Source organism: Python bivittatus, unplaced genomic scaffold (genome assembly GCF_059951505.1).
Source record: "Python bivittatus isolate LINGU-HERP-01145 unplaced genomic scaffold, Pbiv_v1 ctg000310_np1212, whole genome shotgun sequence".
NCBI lineage: Eukaryota > Metazoa > Chordata > Lepidosauria > Squamata > Pythonidae > Python > Python bivittatus.
The window spans coordinates 8490888-8511237 of NW_028277054.1; the positions used below are offsets into that span (position 1 = coordinate 8490888).

Sequence of the window (20350 nt, forward strand, 5' to 3'; positions counted from 1 at the left end):
TCCTAACGGCAAGGTCGGCCCAGCTCTGTCCCAGCCCTTCGTGAGCAGATCCCTCACCTGGTTTCCTCCCTGGAGGTTGCGGCACTGGCTGCCGATGCTCCTGCCCCTGGCCTGTGCCTGGAGCGAGGAGAGGCCAGAGGCCTTGGGGCTCGGGCGCACCATGGAGTAGAGCGCCTGTGCTCCGCTCGCCAGCTCCCCTGCCTTGCACTCCAGCGATAGAGAGCGCCGGAAATGCGTCCGGGGTTCCCTCTGCTTCAGGCTGGCCTGTCGTTTTTGCTGCAAGGCTGCCTGATGAGCGCTCTCAGCTAGCGCCAGCGCCATCAGGCGAGCCGGATTCTTGGGTGGAGGAGGTGGAGGGATATGCCGCAGCACGGACAATGCACCGGGAGATGTGGGAGCGGCTTCAGACTTCGGACCTGAATTAGGAGAAGAAAGAGGACACAATCAGGACCGGTTCTTGCATTAGGAAAAGGGGCACCAGCTTTGCAGGAAGGAGGACACGACGCAAGCAAGTTTTTCACTTAATCTGGGCTGGAATGCTTGAACCTTCATCAGAGTTGGGGAAACGATGGCCCTCCAGATGTCGCATTCCCAGCACCCCTCGCCCACAGACTGCTTCCTGTTGCAGTTCCGCAACATCTTGAGGCCACAGCCCCCCATCCCCGCCCAACCCCACAGGGCATCACACAAACAGCAGGACTAGAATTTGGGGAGGTATTGATTGTAGGGAAGAAGGGGGTTTTGTTGTGTGTTAATCCCCAAAGATGCTTTTTTCACTGATAACTTGTAGGAAATGTTGGCAATACAATCTCTGGAGCTCTGCGGACAGGAAACAAACATTTTGGGACCTGCAGTTTGCCTATAGGTGGAAGTTATGTTTATTCTACCCACTGTGTATGTTAAACGTAGCAACGATGATGGTAATCATCACAAACAGCAGCAAAAAGTACTTACTGGGTGGAGACACGCGACCTTTGGCTTGTGTAATCTTGCCACGGACTTCGCGTTCACAAGTGTTGCTGAGCTGTCCACCAGCTGCACTCAGGAGCATGGAGATCATATGCGGAGGGGAGGCATGCATGCTTAGCCCTCTGGCCTCCCCACCAGCAAACATTTCCAGCACCTTGTCAGGCAAGGAGACAGGCAACGGCTCTGATGTATCTTTGCTAATGTTGGGATGCGAGCAGGGCGAGAGAGCTGCAACAGGACTCGGTGAGCTGGAGTCATCTGAGAGCGAAGGCTGCTGCACAGGATGGCTACACTGGTAAGTTAATGGGTCAAAGTCCAGCCCACGAAGTCCAGGAGGACTTAATTCCAACTCTGAGTCCAGCTCTGAGTCACCTTCCAGCCAAGAGGAACGCCGACGGGAAGCCACATCATCTGTCCCAGTGGCCAAGCCTTCACCGTGGCCAGACACAGAAGACCCCAGAGAGGAACATGAGTGGCACTGTTTGAGGGCCGGGAAAGCATCACTGCTGGAATGTGGACGTCTCAAGCAAGGCAATTTGGGGAGACCTAGGGCAAAGACCCAAAAAGAAAGAAACTACATGGATCAAAGCTCTCCAGTCCTTTTACTCAACAGGCTACATGTCCAGGAGTAAGAAAGAAGCAGAAGTCAACACTGTGAAGAGTAATATTTCTGTCTCTGAAGAACGGGTTGCTTGCATACCAACTGCATGGACCCAGATCATGGTAGAAAGCAGTCAATGCTTAGCAGATTCTTGTCGAACTACAGAAGATTCAGAAGAAAATGGTGGCATTCCCACTGCAGGAGTTATAACTCAATGGTAAAGAACATCCTTCACATTCAGAGGGTCTTAAGTTTAATGCCTAGCATGATCAGGTAGCAGGTGATGAAAAAGCCTTCCCCAGAACCTGGAGAGCAGCCGCCATTCAGATCAGAAAATGATCAGCCACTGATTTTGACAGCAGGTGAAAGTTCTGGGACTACCACAGACAAAATGCTCCTAACAGTTGGCTTCCTACACATCTGGTTTAATGCCAAACCCAGGAACTGAGAGCAATGAAAAACTGTCATACGGATCAATATTCACACTGCTTGCCTGTCAAGCAGGAGGATAGATACAGCTCTTCATTTGGAAAGGCTGCAGTCGTTCTAATGAAAGCTTTCTCAGCCTTGGCAAGTTCCAGCTAACTGGACATCAACTCCTGAAGTTGTCAGCAATGACCTTGCTGGCTGTGAAATGTTGGGAATTGAAGTCTACTTATCTGGAAGTTGCCACACTTGGGAAACAGTGCTTTAAAGCAACGTTTTGTGAGGGTCACTCTAGGTTCACGCAATCCATTTTGATAGAGAAAAATCATGTAGATTCAGCACACGAGGTGGCCATTACCTGTTAGACTGGCCTGAGATGTTAGAGATTCTTCACTCTTGGCTGATCGCAAGGTGACCGTCTCACCCTGACTCCCTATAGAAAGAGAGGGCAAAGGAGCAGATGGTCATTATTCCTCTAAAAAAGGATACAAGTTTGCAATCTCTCCTTGACTTCTTGTCCATGGAACTCTAATCTTTCCCACTTAACATATGGAAAAAGATAATGGGATATATGCCAAATCTGGTTCCATCCCATTCTGTTCACATCAGAACTATGCCATAATAACACAACATGTAAAACCCATAGGTTAACAAAACACAAATGCTATATTCATATAATGTGCCATGTCCAAACAAATAAACCTTCTTAGGGCTTAAAGTGGTGGTCTGTTCCACACACCAAGGTAAAAAAAAACTGGCCAAGTTTCCATAACACGCTGAACCGCAAACAAGCCAACCCCGTTTTAGCCTTGCTGAGTCTAGCACATTGTGAAATCCTGGCACTGAGTATCTGTGGTTCTGGGTCCTTCGAGAAAAAAGAAAAGCAGAAGTTTAGCCAAAGGGCAAAAAACCTGTGATCTTCCGCCAGTTGCTTAACTACAGCTCCTAGTATTCCTGACCGTTAGTCACTGGCAGGGATGGTGGGAGTTGCAGTTCAGCAACATTTAGCAGGCCATAATTTCCCATATTTGTTCCAGCTCATGAGAAGCTTGGAAATAGGTATGTGCTTGTGATGACACACAGGTTAGGAGTGATAAAAATGGCGCACAGAGCAGTTTTCTTACCTGGTAAAGATTCTCCAAGCCCAAAAAGCTCTCCCAATCTATGTGATTTTTTGCGGAATGGGACCGGTGCCTTGCCAATGGCAAAGAAAGTCTTCCAACTAGCTCCTGATATCTTCCGCAGCCTCCCATTGTTTTCTGTCTTTTGCCTGCAGAGTGAGAGGTCATCTCAGAGCAATCAGCGCCAAGCAACAGCTCAGTCCTATTCCAGATCAGATTCAGCAACTGAGGTTGACTGCTAATTCTCAAAAGGGGCTATAGTTTTTCACTGTGTTTCTTAGTGAGGAAGGAAGGAAGGAATCCCCACATAGCAGGTATTGCAAATTCACTGCATATAACAATCTGATAATGGTCTTTCATGAAAACATGAGAACTGTGTCCCTAAATCACCATACTCTTTCAACAGCAAGTATTGATAAGTAACTAGCTGTCATTAGTTCCCAGCACCTAGTTTCTAGAGGTTCGGCACCTCGGTCCATGGGCACAGCAATTACCTAGTGTTAGGTGATCCCAAGACAGCAGAGATCTTCCCTTGCTCCTGTGGATCCGGGGATTCACGTCTGGCTTCTAGCTTGGTGATCTTGCAGAGGGCCTGGGTGCGTGCTTGTGCTTCTTCAAGGGAGAGCAAGCGGGTGGAAGGGCAGCTGACCAACTGGGATTTGGGTCGAGGAAGGAAGCAACACCCTGTTCGAGGAGATAAGTTGAAGTAAGGTGATGTAAAAATCATGGTGTTCCATCCAATTAGAATTGGGCTCAAGTCCAAAAAGAAACATCACACAATGCTTAGTTATTTCAGAGGCAGACTCACATAAGTATAATAAAACAAAGATTATTTTTAAAAAACAGAAAGAGATCAATATGTGGTGATTACAAATCCCTGGAGCTAGAGAATTCCTAGGAAAACTGGTCTCAGAAATGGCCAGGCTAACACCTCCTCCTCTTCCTCCTCCTCATTATTTATGGTTGGTCACACAGTCAGACAGATGTTTAGACTGGATTTAGCATTTTTATCTACCTATCAAGTCCTTCCAAGGACCTGGGTAAGACAGATTTGTTATCATCATCATCATCATTATCATCGTTGTTGTCGTCATCATCATCATCTAACTAAACATATCCAGAGAGAGTCAGTTTGGTGTAGTGGTTAAGGCATCAGGCTAGAAACCAAGCGACTGTGAGTTTCTAGTCCCACCTTAGGCACAAAGCTGGCTGGGTGACCTTGGGCCAGTCACTTTCTCTCAGCCCTAGGAAGCAGGCAATGGCAAACCACTTCTGAAAAACCTTGCCAAGAAAACTGCAAGGACTAGTCTAGGCAGTTGCCAGGAGTCAGAAACGTGACTCAGAGGCACAAAAAAGCCCAAAGAATCCAGGTTCAAATAAAGATCTCTATTCTCTTTATTCTAACTGGACATTTGAGGAAAGGGGGGGGGGCTTAGAAACAGGGCTTTTTGTCTAAGAAGGAAAACTGGATTAAATCACCTTCCTCTTTCCTATCCCTTCCAGATAGATAGGGATACGAAATGAAGCCATGCTGCTCTTATAATCGAGAGTCACTGGAACTGGAGCTTCTCTCCCTAGAACTTCTGGGACACGTACTGTGCAGAAGCCACCAAGGGGTTACTAAAAGATTTCTAAGCAACCTGGCAAATATGAGCCATTTGCTGAGGTACCTGTGATGTCCTTGCCAATGGAGGTGAAAGTGTCGCTGAAGAGAACCTGAACGTTGCTGAGGAGGAATTCGACCACGAGGGACTGAACTCGGACTTCCTGAAAGGCATCGGCTCCGCACTGCGCAACTGACTCCAGAGCCATCGATCTGGTATAAAAAGGGGGAGGGGATGATCAGCCCCATCAGACAATAGAAAGGCCTGTGTGGGAAGAGCATGATGCTTGAGGCCCAGGAAGCCGTGTTTATGGCATAAATGGGGCACCACACAGCCCCAGGACAGCAGGAAGGGCAGCCCAAATCCAAAAGGCATCATGATTGAAGACCCTCATGAGTGCAGATGGAGCAGTACACCATGGGGGATTATGGGAAAATCATGAGGTGGCGGCATTATGGGTAAATGATGGGGCAGAATAAGGCAGGCAGACGGGCAAGATGAAATGCTAGTAAAAGCCAAAGGAGCATTTCAGATTGGTTAGGGCAGAGACAGACAACCTTTTGGTTGGCAGGGGAGGAGCAGGGGACTAGATGTTACAGGGGATGGGGCAATGATATAACGTGGCTAGGACCACACTACAGAAATCAGTGGAACCAAGGTTTTCTGAAACAGTTTTCCTGAAGCATTTTGGGATCCTGTTTTTTTTTTAACTACCACAAGCCTATTGGAAAAGTATAAATCGAACAAATTTGAAAAATGGCAGGAAACCACTCAGCTGATTTTGAACCATCCTGATGCAGGACAGGGCCAAAGTAGTTCTGAAGCCTGCCAAAAGGTCTACTACAGAATGGCTGCTGGCAAAATCCCAGCGGGGGCCAAGCCCCACCACCATTCCTTCAAGTCAGATGGTGGGAAAGAAGCAGAGAAATCCAAGTGATGCTCAAGAGTTATGGCTTCTTCTCCCCGGGAGAAAGGCTGAGCTACATGACTTGGGGCACGGGCGGCAAGGTTAGCATAGGGAAGAATGCCTGGTCACTTAAAAAATATTTGGAGAACAGCGCAGAGGCAAGTGGAGATGGTGCAAGGCAGAGTTGCAGAGAGAGCACCAATGCAGGGCCATTGGTCTGGGCGTCTCACCGCAGCAGGTTGGGTGCCCAAACGATGGCTAAGTTGCGGATATGCATGCTGGTGTTTTGACTGTGCATAGCCATGCGTGCCAGATGCCGCAGCAGGAATTCCAGGGTCCTGTTGGGATAGAGCAGAAGCTGCTACAGATAGAGTCTGCTTCAACACATTACGCCTTCTTCCCTTTCAGAGACTTCTCCCCATCCGACCTCCCCAACCATTTTATTCCGTTCTCTTGGCGTCTATCCACTTCCCCAACCATGCCTACCGATAGTGTGGTGGGGGTAATTGCTGGATAACATCATGCACCCGTACTAAGCGGTCTTCGTTGCCAGAAACTGATACAGCCTCCTATAAGAAGGGGAGGAAAAAAGAAGAAGAGAATGGAGGTTAGCAGAGCAACCAAGTCACAAGTGAAACATGCCAATGTCAGCATACTTATAGGCTCTTTTTATTTCTGCTATTTTTATATTGTCTTTCATCACATTCAGATTTGTAGCTGGGATACAGTCGACCTCATAATAATGTGCAAACAACAAATTTAAGGATAAGGGAAGAAAGGCAGAAGGATTGTATACATTTGGAACAGTACCTTCCAATGACCGTGCTCATGGATGATTATGGGAGCTGACATTTAATATATCTGGAAGGTATTAAATTGGAGATAGTCATTTTAATCTGTCCCTGGAAGGCTTACATGCCATATTTAGGTTCCTACAAGGGAAATTCAAAGCCAGTTGTGGGGAAAACCTGTAATCACTTAGAAAGAAGGGTTTAGCAGATAATCTTTAGATCCAAGCAAGCTTTATACTCCATCCAGACTGGATCTTAGGCATGGAGACTCAGGTCTGAAAAATGAAATTGTTAATTGCATTGCCAATGATCCCGAGGCCAAGAAGTACCACTCACAATTGCATCTAGTTTTCACCTAGTTTACTTTCTGTCTAGAACAATGTTTTTCAACCTTGGCAACTTCAAGATGTGTGGACTTCAATTCCCCCAGCATGCTGGCTGGAAAATTCTAGGAACTGAAGTCCACTTAAAGTTGCCAATGTTGAGAAATACTGGTCTAGAATACATTTCACTTTCTGCCTTTCTTCTACCATGAAGAAAATAATGGGGATGTCATTCCATATATCTGGAAGGCACCAGGTTGGGGAAGATGAACTTCAGCGTTATGTATGAACTGGAAAGATAAAGCAGCAAATATTAATTCAAGATGCACCAGCAGACTTTCCTGATCATGAATCAGAATTCTTCGGAATCCTAGCTTATTGCTGATTGTGAATGCCAACCGTTTTTCTTTGGAAAACCCATCAGAAATATATAAGCTACATAAACCCCACACAGAATTTTTCTCTTTAAGTTTTTCTCCATGAAACAACTATCCAAAACTGCATCAGTGTGCAAAAAAATCCCAAAAAACAGTAACTTCAGAAAAGCAGAAAAGAGGGTAAGAAACTCACTGGAATGTTAGAAAGAGGAAGGAGGGGGATTAAAGATCACAGTAAAGACTAAATGTGATGAATCTATTGTGCGTTCTTCGCCTTTGAATCGAGTCCACAGATGGCACTCCGTATAGTACCAAAGTTCATCTGAAGTTCTGACATGCTCATCTTTGCCCCACACTTTCTGCCCAAGTCTGACCAAGGGGACTGAGACAGCAGAGAGTGTATACCTATATACTGTATACCTATAGAAATGTTTCTTTTAGCAGAGCTGACAAGAGTGCAGATAAATGGCTGGAAAGAGCATCCAAAGAGCCTCAGAGCAGCAGCGTGAAGGAAGGAAAGGCAAGATAAAAATCTAATAATAATAATAATACTAATAATGGGACGGAAGTGTATAAGGCAAGTAAGGTTGTGAGAAGACCACCAGTGTTAATCTTGCACGCCGCCCCTCATGGATTCACAACCAGCTACGTTGTTCGCAACCATTTTAGTCTTTTAAGTCGCACGCTAGTTCAGACCAATTTGGAGATGACACATGTGAACCAAGGGCCACCACTGCCTGCAGCATATACAGACTTTCCCAAAGAATAAAGTAGGACTCAGCTTCTTCTCTTAGAATTCAAAAGTAGTTACAGCCAAACTAAGTTAATCACCCTTCAACCCTGCTGCTTTCCATAGGACTAAAATGACTAATTACTGTACTATCTTGTCCTGTTGACTTCAATGGGATGAAAGCTTGATTGTCAACAGCAGGTGGCAGTATTTAGCCAACCATGATTGATCCCCCAAAGCTAAGCAAAGCTGGAATTGGTATATAATTGGGTGGAAGACTACCAGAAAATACCAAGATTAAAACCTAGGTGGGGAAGTCAAAAACTATCCAGAAGAAAAAAATGGCAACCCTTTTCTAACTTTAACTACAATTAAAGAAACCAATATGGACGTGTCCATGGACTCACCAGGTATTGAACCAAACTCAAAGGAGTCTTCACTTTTCCCTAAAGCCTGACTAAGTTTCTTACAGCCTATAGCTTCCAGCTGCTATGTTTAATGGAGCTATGAAGGGGAAAACACATTTCTACAATAAAGGGCAAGAGATTATAACATTTGCTTTGCTTTAATTAAAGTGAAAGTTCAGAAAAGGGGTCTGAAACACCCAGGGAAGTGGGGTGGTCAAATCCCTCTCAAGGTTAGGACTATCCCTGAGCAACAAACTGAAGTTCTGGGTTTGGCAAGACTGCCTCTTTCTTGTGAATAAGAAATACCACCAAGGCAAATGAAAAACAGTTCAAAGAGAATGGAAAAGAATGGGAGGAAGAAAGAAAAAGAGGAGGGGAATTGGAGTTAACTCAGCTTAAAATAGCACCACACAAAGAGCAGGTAATACAAAGGAATAATAGAGCAGGAGAAATTGCTTATTATGTAGGCAGCACAACTGTTGGCGGGCAGTGTAATTGTACTCCGCTCTTCCACCTCCTCCCTCTCCCTCCCTTTGTTCTACAGCTCCCACTTCCACTGTTCTACCTAAGAAGGGCGTTGCAGCTCAGAGGCAGTCGAGTAGTGGTGCCAGCTCTCTCTTCACCATTTGAATCTCCAGTAGATGCAGACTCGAGTCACTAGGTGAGCAAAAATGACTGGGTCCATAAAATAGGTACCCAAACTCACATGAGTAGATGAGTGTTATTATTAACGATGGCTGCTGTGGGTCTTCCGGGCTGTGTGGCGTGTTCTGGAAGTTTTGTTTCCTAACGTTTCGCCAGCATCACCAGATGCTGGTGAAACGTTAGGAAACAAAACTTCCAGAACACGGCCACACAGCCCGGAAGACCCACACCAGCCATCGTATTCCGGCCGTGAAAGCCTTCATTATTATTAACATTGCTTAAATGTGGATTTAAGACATGCGGCCAGTTCAGCTTGCATTCTGCTCTGGGTTCTCTTATTGACTAGTATCTTTTCAGTTTGTGGCACCAAGATTATGTCATGATGATTCAAGGAAGTTCACCTGCACCCATCTCACCTTTCCTCTTATCACTTAGGCAGTTTTTAGGAAAGGCCTCTGTTGTTACTGATTCTTTCACAGTAATATATTTGGCCTTCTGTTTGTTTTCTTTGAATGCTTTTTAACCCTCAATTATCTTTATTATTGCAGGGTGTTTCTTTGCTGATTGATTCTTTTAGGAAGGAAGGAAGGAAGGAAGGAAGGAAGGAAGGAAGGAAGGAAGGAAGGAAGGGAGGGAGGGAGGGAGGGAGGGAGGGAGGAAGGAAGGAAGGAAGGAAGGAAGGAAGGACATCCAACAATTAGAATAAATAAAGGGATTTTTTAAACAGAGTTATAACACTCGGAGGCGCGTGCAAAATGTTTTTCTATTAAAAAAAAAGACACAGGTGTTTTTGCATAACTGAACCCTCAACGAAAGGTGCATGAAAATCTATGCATTGAGGAGGCAGCCTCCCATTCATCCAGACACACTGTCAGAAACTCGCACAGGAGAATGAGCTGCTAAGATACAGCTCACTGGAGCCAGCAGCTACAAGAAAGGGAACCTTCTCCAACGTTTTTTAAAACCTACAGCAAATTTGTTGTAGAGTTGATAGGTGAGCAGAGGGTTTGGTAATTCCCGGAAGTACAGCTTGCAGAGAGAGCTGACTGAATGGATGTCTTGCAAGTAAACATCTTTGGAGAGTTCGGGCACCCGTTCGCTATCAAACTCATGCCTGGGGACAGAGAGAGAGATAATGGATTAGAGAGCAGTTGCATGGATTCATTGCCATATCTATTGAGGGCTGCAGTAGAAAAACCTTTGGTCGCCCTAGGCGGGGGCAGGGGCTACTTTAACCCTTTTGGTAGGAAGACAACAATAGCCAGATCAATGATGCAAAGCCAGTGGGGTCATGGTCTACTTTATTAGGATTTTTTAGTTTTTCCTGAGTTTTGGAAGAAAAGTATGGAGAATCTTATCTGAGAATGCATGCTACCATTTTTCTTTAACTCTGCCTCAAAAGAGCAATTTTCAGACATTCTGGTTGGAGGAGAGCCATGAAGAAGTCCTCAGGCTCTTCATCTCTGATGCACGTGGTGAGATGCCCACTCACATTTAACTCATGTATACAACAAAATAAGGGTGGAACTTTACTATACAAGAAAGGAGACAAGTATGAGATATACACATAGACAAATCTGCCCATTATATACGTATCTTGTTAGTTGTTCTTTGCCTTGCCTTTACAAGCTCTACTTATTGCCCCACCATGGTCTACAGCTCACCGCAAACGTTGGATGTTGGAGGAGACACCAGAGAGACGGTAAATGCCATCCACGATGCCATGCTTCTCAATGAAATCAGAACAAGAGCGTAATACCTGGGGGACTGGCATAATTAAAAAAAATCATGTACATTGTCTTCATAATTCTTAAAAAAACAGACAACATAGGGCCGATAGTTCCTGCTAACATTACATCATTTGGGAATATTGTATCCGTGTGTGTGTGTGAGTGAGAGAGAGAGAGAGAGAGAGAGAGACAATGTGTATGTACATGTACATATGTGTACCTTTCAAAGTGTTTAATTATACACCCACACACTTCTAACTAACCTTCTGTGAAGAGGGGTTCATCTTGCAATGGACTGATTCAGGATGATGATGACATCAACAAGAGGAGGAGGAGGAAGATACACACACACACTCTTTTGATGAATTAATTGATTCTCTGAATTCACTGAGCCATAAATTAACTCCAATAGTCTGGATTCATATAGCATACTAAGCCACAAAATAAAATTAACCAAGGTTAAAACTAGCCAAGCTGACCATGTGGTGTGAATACAGCCTCTAGATTTGTAACCATCCTAGTTAAGTGTGTAGGGTGAACTTTGCCACAAATCTGTGATTGTGAAAGTAAAATGAGGGTAGGGTGGGTGGGGTGGGGTGGGGTGGGGAGAGGCCATGAAGTGACAGCTCCTTGGAGGAAGGCAATGGAAAATGAAACTCTGCTAGTAGGAGACCAGCCATTCTCCCTGTACTACAGAAGAGCCAACTCACCATCACTGCCTGAGTTTTTGAGGTGTTCTCCTAAATCACAGCCAAACACCCTCTCCCTGAGGATTCCCCGCTGCTTCAGGCGCTGTTTACTGGGCCTAGACTTCATGAAAGTACGAAGAAACCCAATGAGTTTGCCATGTTTCTTAGACACTGGAAGAGAACGAAAAACAGAGAGGGAAGATGGAGTAGAACTGAGCTTAGGAGCAAGGAGGCAAAGTCTTCAGCCAGCCTTCCTCCCAGCCTGACAATTAGCTCCCATCTTCCCCTATTTCATTTAGGTTGTAATTCACCTGAGGTTGGGGAGAGGAGGCCAGGAGTCCTGGGGAAGGCGCAGCTTGTCCCCTCTGCATCTACATAGGAAGACACAAATAAAGCAGCAAACTTTCAGAGAGAAGTAAGAAAGCAAGCCCCATCTCTGGGGGGGTGGGGGGAGAGAATAAGAAAGACACACAGCCCTAAGGGCAGCCTTCTTCGCAGACAGGTTGGGTTCATCCTCTTACGCCTCACCTCCCATTCTGGGGATGAGGCTTCCAGAAGCATTCAAACCAAGGAAGCAGTGAGTAAACAGTTTATTGAATAAGTCTCCAGACCATTTCAAGTCAAACCAAGTGGAACAGATTCAGAGAAGAGCAAGGAGGATCATCAGGGAAATGGAAATGAAATGCTACAAAAGCAGACTAAGAGAATTAAGTATATTTAGCCTTAAGAAGACTGAGAGGGTAAAATAAAACTCATCAAGTAGCTGAGATGGTAGCACACAAAAGAAGGCCATTGCTCTTATCTCAGGGTGCAAAACACAGAATAAATAGACTTTCATTAGAGGAAGGTGATGTATTTATTTATTTACAGAATTTATATATAATGATCCTAGGCAGCTCACAACAAGCAATAAAAACAAGGATAAAAACAAAACCACCCTTTCCACAGGTGCCAGACCAAACAAGCTCCCAGCTCAAACCCCATCCTAGCCCGATGCTTGGAAGAGCCAGGTCTCTGTGGTGTTCTGGAAGGTTAAAAGGGTAGGGGACCCTCAGATCTCAGGTGGGAGGCTGTTCCAAAGGGCTGGGACAGCCACCGAGAAGGTGTGCCTCTGAGATCCCCTCGCATGACAATTGTTAAGGGAGGGGACCTGGAATGCACCCACCCTATCTAACCTAGTAGGATGGACGGATACCATCATCTTAATAACACTCTGGATATAATGAAAAACCTCCTGTGCTATAAGGAGTTTGATAATGGAATTAAAGACCTCTAGAGAGAGGAGGCTCCCATTTGCTGGATGTTTTCAAGCAGCAGCTGGATAGACATTTATTAGTGATGCTTTCGTTTGATATCTGCACTACTCAGAGGGTACGCCCTGATGGTGTAAATGACATTTACCACTCTTGAATTCTAGGATCCTATGCTCTTCTCCAGCTCTTTCCACCACCTCAAACTAGTTCACTGATAACCAGAGGGGGGAACTTTTCCACAATGGCTCCTGCTTAGATATTTGCTTTAGCAAGGCCCAACTACACATTACTCCACTGCTAGACAGGAGGATGAAAGAAGACTATAGACCATTTAGCTCATTCCCTTACCTTGGTACAAAAATCCAGAGCACAGGATGCACTAACCTGGTTTGACTCCTGGGCTAGGACGTTCTGAGAATAGCTCTACACATTCACTGGGAAAGAAACCCACCTGGAAAAAAATAACAGAATCTCTCTGGTTACAAACAAAGTCCCACCATTATGGGAATAACTTGAATAGTTTACACTCATTCTACATTCACACGGAGGACAAAGAGAATTTTTGCAGCAGCAAATCCAGCCAGATCCCATTTTGAATGGATACTGCTTACACACTGATCCACACTTTTTCAATACCACTGCACAATTAATTTAATAACTTTTTAAAAGAAGACTAGAAAGTATTTTAGCATTAATTAAGAGACTGGAAAAATAGCACAGGGCTAAAACTGGAAAGGGAGCTAGCTGGGCTTTTAAAAATCAGTTTACTTTGTGCTGAAATATTTTAGACAGCAGTTATCAGATGATTCCTCTAATTCCTTCCTTCACAAAGGCATTCAAATGACAGCAAGTGGGGGAGAGTTCAAAGGGAAAGGGATGGGTTGGAAAAAGAGTTAAGAATCCTGTTGCTTATCTGTCATTTCTTTATGTGCTGCCTTGTCCTGGACCATTCTGCAGAGGAAAAGCGGACATGACAGTTCTTGTGCACTGCTCTCCAATCTAGCCATGCTGGCTGGAGAGTTCAGTGAGTTGAAATCCATACACCTGGAAGTTAACCACGTTGGGAATCACCATTTAACCCCACGTGGATGTCAAATACATGGTGGTGGCCAAACATCCCAGTTTCATTTACATAGCCTCTTTGCTCATGAAGTCCAACCTGGAATCCATGCTTCCCACGCCACCAGCTCCTATCCTCTTTGGGGGGCATGTCAATCACGGAAATGATGTCTCCAACCTATGCCAAACAGATTTTTTAAAAAGGATTAGATATCTTGCACAGAGATTCAACATCACATAGATGTATCCTAGTTTATTGCCCATACATCAAAGGAGGAAAATCCTCCACGTCTTTGAAAAGCAGTGCGCTGGTGCGCTGCTTTCATTTTGCTCAAGAGAAAATGCACTTCCAAACAGCATCTTATCTAGGAACAGAGATGGAACAGTTGGTTGCATGACAAGCTTCGAGAACCATGTGCCTACAAAGATAGGCTGTTAGAAGTAATGTGCGTTGCTGGCAGCGCTCACCTCAAAAGAGAGCTCATCGGATGCTTGCGCGGTGTAACGTTTAACCACGTGAGCAGCTGCAATGGCAGGAACATTGATCGAAGCTTCCTCATTCACCAACAGTCGGTTGCCGTGATTATCCAGCTGAAATGAAACAAGAAGAAGACAGCTTAATGAGATGCATCTGGAATGTCCTTTGGGTTTCAGGCCCCTAAAACTGGGTTGTAAAATAGGTACAGGGTTGCTACCTGTTTTCTGGCAGGGCAATTTTGCTTTTCAAGGCAGGAGTTCAGTTGATAACCAAAATACAACTGGAGTATCTATACTGCTCCTGAAAACATTACCCATCTACAGGGTGGCAACGGTGCCTTCATTTAGTTTTTCCACAATGCATTTCAAGCATTTCATACACAAATGCGCCTTTCCCAATCTGATGCTCAACCGATGTGTTGAAAAACTCTAAGCTTCTCATACGAGTTACATGTATGCATTTATTTAGTCAAATGACAATGCAGTGCAGAGAGAACAGACATAGTCTAGACAGATTTGCTTATGAATTTGACAAAGATGACGATCGGCCATTAGACATGCTTTACTTTAAGGATGAACCACTTGCAGGTCACATATGGCTTCAGCATCTTTTCTGGGGGGAAGCTGCAGTCATTCAAAATCACTCTGCCAATTTCTGGCAGCTTACTGCTGAGAAATGGAAATGCGGTTTATGAAAAAACAGCAAATAAGCTTTTTTATTCCTGGCATTTCTACACCCTGATATGTCTGCCTACAAACACAATCTCCTCTGGGAACTCTGGCACCAATTACTTAGGTGGTGTCATTGCCAAAGTTGCTACAGAATTGGTATACATTTAATAAAATAAATAAATCGCCATGTGCTCTGCCCCTCTCCCCCCATCTTTAATTGGCTGGCCTCCAGTCGACCAAACATCCTCTGGATTCTCACCTCCATCCAGGTGAGAACTGGGCTGCAATTGATATTGCTATCCACAATAGCAGAAAGCTTCTCCAGATACTGTGAAACCATAGGCACCAGCATCTGTAAGGGAGCAAAATAAATAATGTAAATAGGTATAGTCATTCCCAAATTCAAGTCTCAAGAAGAAACAGCAACAGCTTGAGAGAGGGGTGGGCTTTTGGGAAAATTCTTCACAGCAGTTCACCTTATCCAGTGATGTTCACTTTGAACTGCAACTATTTTCAAGAGCAGTTCTTCTCAACCTCAGCAACTAGATGGGTGGACTTCAATGCCCAGAATTCCCCCAACGAGCATTCTAAGCTACGACCCGTTCATTTATTCCAGGTGAGGGCTTTCCCCCTCAAACGTTGGCATAACAGGCCGATGCGCCAGTGTAACGGGAAACTACTCTGATCACGCTTCCATCATTCATCATCGCAAGATGACGCATTATGGTTGCTCCCAAGCAACAGACCTGAAGAAGTCCGGCTATCTTCATCTTTGCTGAACTTACAGGTCAACCCAAGGACCGGGAAATAGTAGCTTGCGAGAGAATGTGTTCCCTTACGCACACGAACTGCAAAATGGCTCCCAGACAGTCACCTCAGGATGAGCTTGTACGTGGCTGAGGGGTGGCAGTTCAGGCAGCTGAGAGAAGCGCCGGTCAAAGATACAGCAGTGCAGGTGAGCGTCCAATGTGCGGAATTCCTCATAGCTGCGATGGACCTGCCAACTTTTCCCCTGAAGCAAAGAAAGGAAACGTTGTAAGTGAGTTTACAAGCGAGACTGAAGCTTGTCAACGCTATTCAGGGTCAACCAACCTGAATGTATCAGGATGGCTAAGTTCACATGGCATGCTTAACCAGGGCCATTAGGCCTAGTAGCTGCATTCGCACTACTTGCTAAATTTAATCAGTTTTCATCTGAAATAGTTTTTTTTATGACTCAGCGTGTTGCAGGCATCCTTGGCCAGGGAGAGGATCCCAACTACTGAGGGGCTGAGAGCTGCCATTTTATTTTCCCACAATGCCTTGGCTCAACACTGAAGCAGGGGTATTGTGGGAAACATATGGTAACTCCCATGTCCAGCTGTCCTCTGCTGATGGGAGCACTGCCAATATTGCACTACCCCCAGATACAGAGGCATTATGGGAAAGTAAAATGGTATAGTCTTAGTCTACTCAATTTCCTGTTGCTGCTGCCTCTACTTGGCAAGTCCATCATGGCTGATTCCCACCCATATTCTTGGGGGGGCGGTCTATGAAAGGCCCTAGTTCTGTGCAGAAAACCTGTTGAATGTATAGAAGCTGAAACCCACATCCATCAATGTTCTTCCATCCATCCAATAATCAAAGATCTGCTTGGCTGAATCAAGTATGATTGGAAATAAAAACAGCAGATACTCAAGACTGATGGACCCTAAATATGTTGCTATTTTGCAGCTTTTAGCCTCCTCTGCACCACGTTATTTATGTACCATTCTTCCCAAATGTATATCCCAAGGCTAATCAACATAGGTGAGTTAAAATAAAATACGACATAATTAAAATGCTAGCCCCAAAATCCTCTGCCCAGTGAGAACAAATCCAAGCCAGCTTCAAACGCATTCGGACAGCAAACAACTCAATGACAGCATCTGAATGACAGCTTCCTTTCCCTCTAGATCTAAAAAAAGACACACTTTTCAAGTAAAATGCCAGGAAGAAAAAATATCTTAGTTTGCTGTCTCAAAGAAAAGAACAAAGCACCAGCCAAAATCGCCTCAGTTGTTATTTATGCTCATGTCATTACTGTGATAGAAAATGTTCCATATTGCAGATTCCCAAAGAAAGACCAGCTGTTAAAAATAGTCTCTATTTATTTATTTCATGTTAAGTAGCATTTATTTATTAAAAATATAGATTATCTCGCTGTATGGAAATGGTGCCCTTTCCTCCGCATCTTCAGATAAGACTTGTGAAATCTGACAATATCAAAATGTATATACTTTTATTCCAGGTTAATAGTTGTGTGGTTTCACCCTCCCCACACATATCATGAATACTGGAATTGTAGTCTTCAAGATTGCTAGGAAGTGATCAGTAACCCCTAACCCCCCTCATTTTCAAACTCTATACTGTAATTCCCGTGATTTCTTGGACAAATAGAATGATTATAACCTAACTAAAAAACTTAATTGTATGTCAAATGCAGCACGCATAAATCTACTCAGTTCTTATGAGAACTATATGTGGTAGTGGTTCAAGTGTTTGGGCCCACCTTCAGCCATGGAAGCTCTGGGTTAGCCATTCTCTCTCAGCCCAACATATCTCATAGATGTGTTGTTGTGGGGAAAAAAATGAGAGGAAGGAGCACTTTGTACACAACTTGGATTTTCTACAGAAAATGTGACATAGAAATCTCACAAATAAATAAATAGTCCTAACCAGATCAGGCTTTATGTCTATAGTAGAGTTTGGGCAATACATACATTACAGGTAGTCTTTGACTTATGACTACAATTGGGACTGGAATTTCCATCGCTAAATGATGCGGTCATGAAGTGAGACGTCACATGACTGCATTGCTCAGCAACACCAATCCCAGCACTCCCTGTTGCCATCATTAACCGAATTCCACTGGTTGTTAGCTGAGAAGCCACCCCAATCCAAGCCATTCCAGGCTTGGTCCCTCCCAGCCCCAAACCTCAGTAAGATAAGGGACTGCCTCCAACTCCCCCCACCCACTATCTCCCCCCATCTCTGCCCTTTTGGCCATCCTGCACCCTACCTTGCCAGGCCCTGGGAAGCTGCAGCCACCCCAGCCCAGTCCCAGCCTCAGTCGCCGTTGCCACCCTGTGCTACAAGGTCCCTGCCACCCCGTGCTCTGCCACACCAACTGACTTTTGCTATCTTCTTGCTCCTGCTGCTGCTGAGGCATGCCCAGCTTGGCTGTTGGGCCAAGCTGGGGCTGGGCAAAAGGACTTTTTGGTGCACCACAGCTCAGGGGCTGCTTTCTGCTCCCCCCCGCCCCCCCGCAGCACAAAGCCCAGCCCCAGCCCAGCCCAGGTGCGCAGTGTAAAGAGGCTTTTTGGCACACTGTGGCTTTGGGGCTGCTTTTCGCTTTTTTTTTTTTTCCTGCAGTGTGAAGCCCAGAATGCAAGGCAGCAGGGGGCCAAAAGGGCATAGATGGGGGGAGAGATAGGTGGGTAGGGGGGAGTTGAAGCACCCCTGCAGTTGTGTGGGTGGGCTGCCAAGCACCTGAATTTTGATCATGTGACCGTGGGGGTGCTGCAATGGCCGTAACTTTGGGCACAGGTTGTAAGTCCCTTTGTTCAGCACCGCTGTAACTTTGAACGGTTGCTGAATGAATGGTCATAAGTCAAGCACTATATATTATTTGACTGTTATAATTCCTTCTTGGAGTAGCAGCAACTAATCAATAGAAAGCCCTGCTCCAAATGATAAGAGAGTGTAACTCAAGGAAACCAACTCAACAGGTTTTGCCCACTATTGTTGTCACTCTCACCTGACAGGTTACCTGAACAGGAAACAACAGGCTCCCCTCCTCCAAATTGCTGAGGTTTTCATTTTGATCAGGGGCAAACTGAAGCTGGAAGGAGCAAACAAAAAGCAGTTACAGGGTGTTTCAGTTTTAACGTCATTCTGCCCACTTACCAAATGCCCAGTTTGTCAAAGAGATCCAGGATCCAAGGGATATTTGGGTCCAATATCCTTGGAAAAGGGAGGGATGAATGCACTCACGCACCTGGATGTGTCCAAAGTCCACAGCCTCATAGTGGAAATGGGCACATTCAGTCAACTTGGGGAAGTGGCCTCGTGTGATGGAAAGTCTGTGAAGGAAGAAAAAGACCCTAGAAAATGAATCAAGCAAATTGAAAATTCCAAATTTCAATCTCATGAGGAAGCCAAGGCATTATGATCTAAGACAAAGGTGAAGAAACTGTGAAATTGCAACTACCAGCACCCTTTATCATTGGCCATGCTGGCTAGGACTCCTGGGAAGCGTAACTTCTCCATCTCTGTCTTAGGAAAAATACTAAAAGCAACCACTCCTAGCCCAGCCTTACTGTGATCTCCTGAGCCTCTCCCTCTCTTTGTATTTATCTCCATTTTAATTCCATTGCTTGATGTAAGCCAGTCTTCTGCAACCTGGAACCTCCAGATGTGCTGGGGCTGCAAGACCCAGAATTCCTAGCATGCTGGCTAGGAATTCTAAGAGAAGAAGTCCCAAGACATCTGGAGGGCCCCAAATTGGGGAATCCTGAATGCCTTCAGAAGCCTTCTTCATTATCAAGATGCTTTCAGGCTTGAGTTTATTATGCAGTCACCTTGATACACTCAAGGCTTGTTACCAAGCACCAGTGGGGTGGCACCTTTCATTTGGGACCCTCCTATATTTTACTACCGCTTCTATTTTTCTTCTTGCTGCAGCAAATCCATTATGAACAGAAAGAGAAACTAACTGCAGAATATCTTTGGAATGAGCTTTGGAAAGCTCTCCCTCTGGAAGGAGCTGACAGATCTCAGTTTGCTTACACATCACAAGTCTATGTTCCTCGGTACTTCCTCTGCCCCAAAGTTACCTCTTGATTGGTTTTCCCTTGAGGTTACTGGTGGCATTCCCCAAAGTACGGACTTGTCCCTCGCCTGTTGCATCAATGCTGTCTGTGCTCCGAGCCTGTGTGGTTAAAACAAGCAAAGTATGCACAAATTTCATGGTGCATGGTTCATAAATGTTCTCCAGAGGTCACTGTCTTAGCTCAGCTATTGTACTATATTTCCATCCAACAGCCAAGAGAAGAAATAGCTGTCGGAGAAATTTCATGGGGGCTCAAGCAGATAATCTCAGGAATTGTTCTCTAATGTGGTGTAAGTAGACCTCCGCTCATGCGACAGAACTTCCCCTTCTTCCCTCCCCCCGTTTCACCCCCTCCACTCCCCACTCCTCAAATATGTTCCAGAAAGTCTTGAGTGGCTGCACAGGAAGAAATACATTTTTTTGACAGATATCTTTCTCTTGGTGATAACTAACAGCCTCCAAAAGATGTAATACTCCAATCCCAAGTCTGCCACCCTGTACCAAAAGTAGACCCTGTCTTGTTGGGGTCTTTTAATGCTGAAAATCTGCTTCGGGGAAGACCAAGGAAAAGGTGTCATTAATTCTAGATATTTCTGGGCACAAGCTGCTGCAAACAGGAAAAAGTGATTTTAACAATACCTTAGAGAGTAAATGCATGACAGCGAACATGTTTACACTGGAGTGCAGCATTCAATCAAATGCTTCTGATAGAAAAGA

At 45.0% G+C, this 20350-nt stretch overlaps 1 protein-coding gene across 1 annotated transcript in view; it reads right to left on the minus strand.

Moving 5' to 3' along the window:
- Positions 1-20350, minus strand: part of ARHGAP33 (Rho GTPase activating protein 33) — a 35307-nt gene that overhangs the window by 4956 nt on the left and 10001 nt on the right. The window contains exons 2-21 of the mRNA XM_088140019.1: positions 19638-19732; positions 18800-18884; positions 18560-18643; positions 15656-15793; positions 15041-15133; positions 14101-14223; positions 13733-13810; positions 12958-13024; positions 11632-11691; positions 11342-11491; positions 10566-10668; positions 9871-10015; positions 6115-6197; positions 5859-5966; positions 4788-4933; positions 3612-3801; positions 3121-3266; positions 2355-2429; positions 955-1515; positions 58-416 (exon numbers count right to left, since the gene is read on the minus strand). Of these exons, the coding sequence (XP_087996145.1) occupies positions 58-416; positions 955-1515; positions 2355-2429; positions 3121-3266; positions 3612-3801; positions 4788-4933; positions 5859-5966; positions 6115-6197; positions 9871-10015; positions 10566-10668; positions 11342-11491; positions 11632-11691; positions 12958-13024; positions 13733-13810; positions 14101-14223; positions 15041-15133; positions 15656-15793; positions 18560-18643; positions 18800-18884; positions 19638-19732 (2889 nt within the window). The remainder of the gene's footprint in view (positions 1-57; positions 417-954; positions 1516-2354; positions 2430-3120; positions 3267-3611; positions 3802-4787; positions 4934-5858; positions 5967-6114; positions 6198-9870; positions 10016-10565; positions 10669-11341; positions 11492-11631; positions 11692-12957; positions 13025-13732; positions 13811-14100; positions 14224-15040; positions 15134-15655; positions 15794-18559; positions 18644-18799; positions 18885-19637; positions 19733-20350) is intronic.